Raw genomic sequence first — 7853 nt, 5'->3', positions numbered from 1 at the left:
CACAGTGTATAATATAGTTGACAGCTGATAAAATTAAAAATGATAGTATAAAGCAGCACTTTTTTTCCTGATCTTCCTACATAAACAAATAGGAAAGAAGTGTAATATTAAGAGAAGAAATAGCAGATGGCAGCAAAGACTTTCTTAGTCAAGTCTTGGTCTCTAAAAAGCAAATCAAAAGGGAGAGAAAAAGGAAAAATGGCATGCTTTTTGGAAATAGTCCAATTTTTGAAAGCAAAAAAAGAAGAAAAAAGAAAAAAACCACTTTTTTCATTTCTTTCTTTTTTAATTTATCAATGATATTTGGAAAAGTTCAAAGGATGTTTATAAAGCCCAGTAATAGTTTTAAACACAGAAACAGTCCAGATGAACAGAGAAACATCCAAAGTGAATGGTTATTTGCTCAGTACATTTTGAAAAGTCTCAGATTCTTAATAACGGAATGAAATCTTTTGCAATCCCAGAAAAGATACAACAGAGGACCAGTTCTTTTTTTAAAATAGCCACTCTGTTTTCCACCCTTGAAAATGTTTTCTGTAATGGGAAAATGTAAAACAAACAGATGTCCAGTGTTAGCAATCTGCCTGAATATATTTCCACAATATTTTGAGATTCCTCCTCTTCAAACGTCATTAATTCATGTTAGTCATTAGTCTTGCCAAAATAAAATAGTGAATTATCTCTAGTCTTGTAAATTAAATCCAATTAGTGCCTTTATAATACCTGGAAAGATGAAAGTCAAAACACAGTTTAATGTGACTCAGAGTTATTAGTTGAAACTGTCTGATAGTTGATAGTAAAAGCTCCATAAAATATATAGTACGGTTAATTGGAGCCAGTAGTCTCAAACAACAACAGGTTTTACTGTGGATCTTGTTGGCATTCTCCCACCTCAGTCTTGGTGTTTTCAGTGTTTCAGGAGACAAAAGAATCGTCTACTCCATAGGTGTCAAATTCGTGGCCCTCCAGATGTTATGGACTACAGTTCCCATCATCCCCTGCCATCATGATGCTGGCAGGGGATGATGGGAACTGTAGTCCATAACATCTGGAGGGCTGTGAGTTTGACACCTGTGCTCTACTCTTTCCATGAACTGGTCCCTGGAGCCCTTCTACAAACACAGAAGAGGGCTGGAGGTATTTTCAACCCTGCCTGGCAATTAATGCCCTCGAAGTAGGATAAGCATGAAACCACATAGTAAACGTATGTTCAGCCAGTTGCCTTCTTGGGTCTCCCCTCTCCTTCCCACCCCCCATTTTTTGTGGCAGCCATTTTATGGTTGCACTCATCATGCTGTGTCATGAATGTAAATGTGCCCACAAGCTTGAAACGGTTGGAACACAGCTACGCACACAGAGCAATTTTATTCCTCAAATCATAGAGCTAAACAACGTGGGGCAGTGGAAGGCAGACAAATTCATCTGAGCTCTTTATTCAGTGAGAGAAACAACAACCACAGAAAACCGTTAAGGTAGTGCTTTGAACTACATTTTACCACCTTCCTCAACACCACTTGTCTCAGTCTAACAATTACCTATATACTATTGTCCCGCAAAAAAAAGGTGGGAAATTATTTGCTATCCTCCAATTCCAAAAAAGTGTCCTCTCTATCTTGCTGCTGCCGGCAAGGCTGCTGTGGTATTCTGCCTGTTGTACGTAAGATCTCTGCCACAGACACTACAGCATCGACCATGGGATGAAGGATATCCCTGGTGCGTTGGAGTTCAGCCTCAATCATATTGAGCTCCTTAATCCTAATCTCTCTCTCCAGTTGGCTGTCCCTGGCCCTCGCCTCTCTGTCCAGCTGGGCCTCCCGAGCCCGGGATTCTCGATCAAGCTGTGCCTCCCGTGTCCGGGCCTCCCGGTCTAGCAACATCTCCCTCAGCATGGCCTCTCGAAATTCTCCGGCGCTGATCTCGCCCCTCTCATGAAGTGCCTCCATAGTCTCCCAGGTCCTCCGATAGTCTGTCATGATCTCATGCATCATTTCTTCATGGGAACGCCTCTTCCTCTCCCGCATGGACGCCATTCTCTCTGCTGTCGTCAGGGGACGTCCCAAGGGATTTTCTCGCCTGCCTCTACCTGCAAAGGCCAGCAATATTATGTGCAGGTTTAGTAAGCATCCAAGCCTCCATCTGTGCTGATTTTTTAAACAGGCAGGGGATCTATCATTTTGCCTTTCATGCTGTATTACCTCCTATGCTTGTATCAAAATCGAGTCAAAAATACTGCACTGAACCTCTTCCTTGCCAATGCAGATCTGAAGATCTCAGGAGATAAATACAAAATCTACGAATAAACATTCTGCCAGCGTAAAGTATTGTTACCAAACCATGGTGGTTGGGGGCCCTATTTTAAGAGAGTGGTATATCTACCCATCCTGCCAACCCCTTGGGGTGCCAAGCAGTGCTGTGCCAAAATGGAGAGCCTACTTTCTGGACTGGCTAGTGTACCCACAAGGACACAGTAAAATCTTATTTGGACTTGCCCTCGCCCATATCTGCTTTGCAAAATACCTGAAGGAATTAAGAGAACACAGTACCCCTGCCCTGGGGAGCATTCCCATCTCCAGCCCTGGACTATCCATTCTGTGAAGACAAAGGACTTGTTAATGCATTTGCTCCAAGTGTTTCTGCCAGTATTAACCCCAAAACTTCTTCTGACTAATCTCTCTCTAACCGCAGCAGTGGCATAGGAGGTTAAGAGCTCGTGTATCTAATCTGGAGGAACCAGGTTTGATTCTCTGCTCTGCCGCCTGAGCTGTGGAGGCTTATCTGGGGAATTCAGATTAGCCTGTGCACTCCCACACACGCCAGCTGGGTGACCTTGGGCTAGTCACAGCTTTTCGGAGCTCTCTTAGCCCCACCTACCTCACAGGGTGTTTGTTGTGAGGGGGAAGGGCAAGGAGATTGTAAGCCCCTTTGAGTCTCCTACAGGAGAGAAAGGGGGGGATATAAATCCAAATTCTTTTTCTTCTTCTAATGACCACCCTTTTAACATTGTCTTTGTTTTATAGATATGATTGACTCAGCACTCTGCCCCTTCCCTTTTCAGGCTCTCCCAAGCTTGACACATCAAGCTAGTGATTCAACCCATTAGATTAATGACCCAACACTTATGGTTGATGTCTGCCTCCTGTCTTTATCCAGAAAGACAGGACCTCTTTGTCCTTGGAGAATAAGGGCCACACCGTATAACCCTGAGGGTCCCTTTTTCCCTACAAAAAAACCCTGTCTCCCAGCACCCAGTACTTCTGAGCCTGCCTTAGGGTTCAGTTGCTGCTGCGTGCCACCTGCTTTCTACCCAGCTTCCTTGGAGCCCAGTTCAGGATGCTGAACTCTGCTTCACAAATCCAAAGCCACCTCAGAATCAGGTACAGTATTACCCATAAGAAATCCCCCCAATTCCTCTGCTATTCCTAACCTATCCTCTCAACACTACTTATATCCTAGGACTGTGTGTGAATTCTGTTGCTTTGACTATTATGTTCTTGTGTACCTCTATTATTTCTAAATAAAATTGTTAAACTTTGCTCTCCTGTGGAATTATTTTGTTACTTGTTTTGCTCTCCTGTGGAATTTCTCACAAAGCTGATCTTGGTATACATAGGCAGCAAAGACACCGAGCTTGCCTAAATAACATAAAATTCTTTATTTTGTCAGAGACCAAATACATCTATTTATATGCCAACTGGATTTCATGTTCTTAACATAATAAAGTTTACTTTTGATTCACCATTATTGCCTGCCTTCCAACTCTTCATAACAATGTAGAGTTGGACTAGAGGTCCATCTAGTCCTGATTCATGTTTCACACATTGATCAACCTTCTTTTAAACTGTTCTTGAATTGTTTTTAAAGAGGGGGGTTATTTTCACTTTGGATGGCTCGAAGTCCAACTTACAACCCCCATCTTGCATCCATCAAATGAGAAGCTGTTTGTATGTTATGTTTGTCCCTGGGATAAGAGATCAGTTTTCACAGACATTTAACAGGGCAATGTCTTAATATGACACTGGTGGAAGGCTACTGGCCCTGATCTAGATAGCCCAAGCTAGCCCACTCTCCTCAGGTCTTGGAATCTAAACATAATTGACTTGGATGGGAGACCACTAAGGAAGTCCAGAGTACCGACATAGAGGCAGCCAATGACAAAGCACCTTTCAATGTCTTGAGATGCCTTGAAATTCCTACAGGGTCACCAGAGGCGTAGTTGGGCCATACTGCGCCTGGTCCCCACTCTGTGTTTTCTCCCCACCCCCACGGTGCCCTGCCCCCCTGCCCCCCCCAACACCTCACACTTACCTTAGTGAAACAGTGCAGGCTGGAGAAGCGGCCTGTTCCCTTCAGGCTGAAAACGGCATGGTGGGAACTACACTTCCCAAAAGACTTTGAGGCTTGCAAGGTCTCCTGGGAAGTGTTGTTCCCACCAGGCCATTTTCAGCCTGAAGGGAACAGGCCGCTTCTACAGCCTGCACTGTTTCACTAAGGTAAGTGGGGCTGGGGGCACCGCAGGGGGGGGGGGGTAGTTTCGCCTCTGGGGGTCACCATGAGTCAACTGTGAACTGGCAGCACTTTCCGCCACCAGTATACTACTGGCCTTATTGGGAATGCCATTTGAAAGAGTTCAGACAACTGAGCAGCAATGAAGTGACTAATGTACTGTCAAAGGCTGTCACAGCTGAAATCAACTAGCTGTTGTGGGTTTTCCAGGCTGTGTGGCCGTGGTTTGGCAGTTTTTTGCTCTTAACGTTTCACCTGCATCTATGGCTGGCATCTTCAGAGGTGAGATGCGACCAACTATAATTAATGACACCAGTGGCACAGCAACAGTATTGCAATAGGGATGTATCTACACATCACTGGGTAGTGTGCCATTATTGTGCGGACAAGACAATGCAGTTGCAACTAAATGATACAGGCCACAACAGCCTGCTATTTAATGATGTGCAGATCATTGTGTTGGCAACTTGTTGCTCCACCTGTGGTATTAGTTAATGTTAGGGCAAATCTCTGAAACCATGGGCTTGCATGTGTATATCAACAGTGGTAATTTCATTCCTGTGTATCAGGTGGCTTTATAACTCCTTTGACCTCAGCTCTGGAGCCTAATTAGAATGAGAGAAACCCCCCTGGTTTCAGGAGGGTGGTGAATTTGATTAACTGTACTGGTTCAGAATCATCCACTCTTCTTAATAATTTTTCCTCCCTTTCTCCTTTTCCCTTCCTACCTGCCTGCCTATTTCCCCCCAGATGCCACCACCTCTTTCTGTCCATCTCTCTCATTTTTGTTACTGTTTTGCTGTACTGAGGTAAAGTTGCTGAAACTTCCTAAGCTTTAGCCAAGATGTTGTTTTCAATGGCTGTGTACATAGTTATTAAACACAGCTTTCTTGATCTTGAATACCTGTGCTGTACAGACATTCCTCCACATTGGATTATTTCACAGGCTCTGCTATTTCTGAGAAAGCAGAATATCCTGCATCTGGTGAGTGTTGAGGTATTCAACCCATAAAGAACGGTTGATTTTTCCCACTCTAACATATACTGCTGGAGAACCAAGGAATGTGAACAAATCCAGAATTCTCAAATACTGTTATCAGTGAGTTTAAACTGATCTGGATTGTATTTGGTACACTAACAGCCCTGCTCTTCTGCCTTGATCCCTCTAAATTTTCCTCTGTTCTCTTCCCTCATCCAGGTAGATTCGCTCTACTGACACTTTCCCACCCACCCCCCTCCATTTTCTCTGCCCTTCTTGACCCCCTCCTCCTTTTTCCTTGCCTGCCTATTTTCTCCACAGCCCAATCAGTTTGCAGGGGTGGAACTCAAGCCTGTCCGGAGAGAATGCTAATTGGCTGCTGTGAAGCAAAGGGGAGTCGTTTTCTTGCTAACACCCTCCCTCCTTCCTTTTTGACTAAAATTGGCTGATCCTAGCCAGAGCTGCATACAAAGTTCCTGGCAAACAGAATGGCTGGGACAGCATCCAGTTTTACCCAGACTCCTCTTCTGAAACCGGTTTTGAGTAGCCGTGTTGGTCTGCAGCAGAATAGTAAGATTTTAGTCCAGTAGCCCCTTGGAGACCAACAAGAGTTTCAGGATGTCCGTTTTTGAGTGCCTGAACTCTTAAAAGTTTGCATCCTGAAACTTTTGTTGGTCTCCAAAGTGCTACTAGACTCAAAGTTTTGAGTCTGTATCTTTCTTCCAATACTGATATAATTTGGATCTCTAAACAGAAGGAAACTGGGGGTATTGATTCTTGACCTAAGAGCTAATACCTCCCTATCATCGCAACACCACGGATGCTTTTTAGGGTTTCCCACAACTAGATGAAGGCCAGCTGAGGGCACCCCCTGTCAAAAAAAAAGGTCAGCGTTTGCTCACCTGTAATAGGATGGTGTCCATCTTCACTGGGGCCAGCAATCCCTTGTCCACATAAAGACACAGCTTTTTCTTCCGAACATTCCTCCCCTATTGTGGTTTCAATCACTTCCGGGTCACCAGCCACCAACTCCCGTGATATCCCCAGGTTCTGTTCTGTTTCAGTATCCGTGTCAGCATCCATGCTTGAGAGGGTGTTGGGTGGGGTCATTTGGTTGCCTTCTTCCTCAGAGATTTGGGCCTCCATGTCCTCCGCATCTTCGGCTTTCACGAAGACCCGGATGGACCCGTCCATACTAGCCAGACTTCGGTTAGCGACCCCGTCCATTTCGCCGCCAAACATTTGATCCAGCTCTTGAAAGTAGCGGCAAGACACCGGCTCCGCTCCGGCACACACTTGAGCATCTTTGGCTCTACGGTAACTTCGCTTCAGATCCCGCGCCCTGTTCCTGCACTGTGACGCGTTGCGCTCGTGACCTCTGGCCACCATTTGGGCCGAGAGGTCCTCATAGATGTCGCTGTTGGGTGGTCGGTTCTCAATCCACCTGAGAATCAGCAATTCACCCCAGAGGGCCAGGAAATCCCGGGTCTCCGTCTCTGACCACACCGGGGCTCGAGGCTGCAAGCGCTGGCGAGGGGTATGTGGCATTTCTGCTTTGGCCTGATCAACACTGGAAAAAACCCAAACTCCAGACAGCTCCAGATGCTCAATTGCCTAACAAGGGCAAAACTCTTTCCCAAAGGACAGGAAGCTGCACCTGGAGCAAAATAATATAGATTTTGCATAGATCTGAAAGGTACAAGAAGAAAGCCAAGATGGAACCTTTTACACCAGCGAGTGTTCACATGAACAGTTGTTATATAGTCAGTAGTAACGTCGTGGGAGGGGTTTTGACCGGGACTTGAGAGATTCTCTTCCAGACACTTAAAATGGCCAATCGTCGCTCAGAACGTCACAACCATCAGCCCGCAGACTGGCTTTTTCCAGGGGGAGGCGGGAGCAGCCTTGCAGGGAACGAATAGGCAAGGCTGCGAGGCGGCGACGGCTCTTGAAAGCAATGGAGCCTCCCTGCCTTTTGCAGGCAGGAAGAGGAAGGCAGCAGTGCCGGGGGCTCCCTGCACATCCCTCTTGCCCCGCTGCAAGGTTTGGCCCTTTACAGGTTGCAGATGGAAAAGACGTCCGCAGCGCCGAGTTGCACCAGAGGATCGTTTCTTTTGCAATTCATTTTGCATTGCAATTTACTGTGCGCGCGCCTCTCCTCCCCACCTCCCCTTTTCCGCTGCTATCCCCCCCCCCCTTCCTTGGGACTTTCTGTCCCTTCTGCTCATAGCTGCCTGCAGTCCCATTCCTACGATTCAACGCCCGCCCCAATTGCAAAAGACCGGGAGGGTTGGCAAGATTTTTTTTAATGACCTTGGGAGATCAGCTTGCAATTCAGCTTGACCGCCTGACGGGCGCCCCCTGCTGGTTC

The 7853-nt window shown here is 46.1% G+C and overlaps 1 protein-coding gene across 1 annotated transcript; it reads right to left on the bottom strand.

The window, feature by feature from the left end:
- Positions 1 to 1417: 1417 nt before the first annotated feature.
- On the bottom strand, positions 1418 to 7397 carry LOC125425352. The gene is made up of 2 exons (XM_048482963.1): positions 6385 to 7397; positions 1418 to 2083 (listed from the first exon to the last, which is right to left on the bottom strand). The coding sequence occupies exons 1-2, from the start codon at positions 7028 to 7030 to the stop codon at positions 1572 to 1574; spliced, it is 1158 nt and encodes a 385-aa protein (XP_048338920.1). The 5' UTR covers positions 7031 to 7397; the 3' UTR covers positions 1418 to 1571.
- Positions 7398 to 7853: the final 456 nt, after the last annotated feature.

This window comes from Sphaerodactylus townsendi, unplaced genomic scaffold (assembly GCF_021028975.2).
Source record: "Sphaerodactylus townsendi isolate TG3544 unplaced genomic scaffold, MPM_Stown_v2.3 scaffold_316, whole genome shotgun sequence".
Taxonomy (NCBI): Eukaryota; Metazoa; Chordata; class Lepidosauria; order Squamata; family Sphaerodactylidae; genus Sphaerodactylus; species Sphaerodactylus townsendi.
Note: the sequence above shows the minus strand (reverse complement) of the source record. Positions and strands in the feature narration are given on the sequence as shown.

Excerpts from the sequence above, each read along its gene's own strand:
- LOC125425352 (XM_048482963.1), bottom strand. The coding sequence starts at position 7,030 with ATGCCACATACCCCTCGCCAGCGCTTGCAGCCTCGAGCCCCGGTGTGG. Across the intron at positions 2,084-6,384 it reads TGGACACCATCCTATTACAG|GTAGAGGCAGGCGAGAAAAT; the intron begins GTGAGCAAACGC and ends TGGCCTTTGCAG.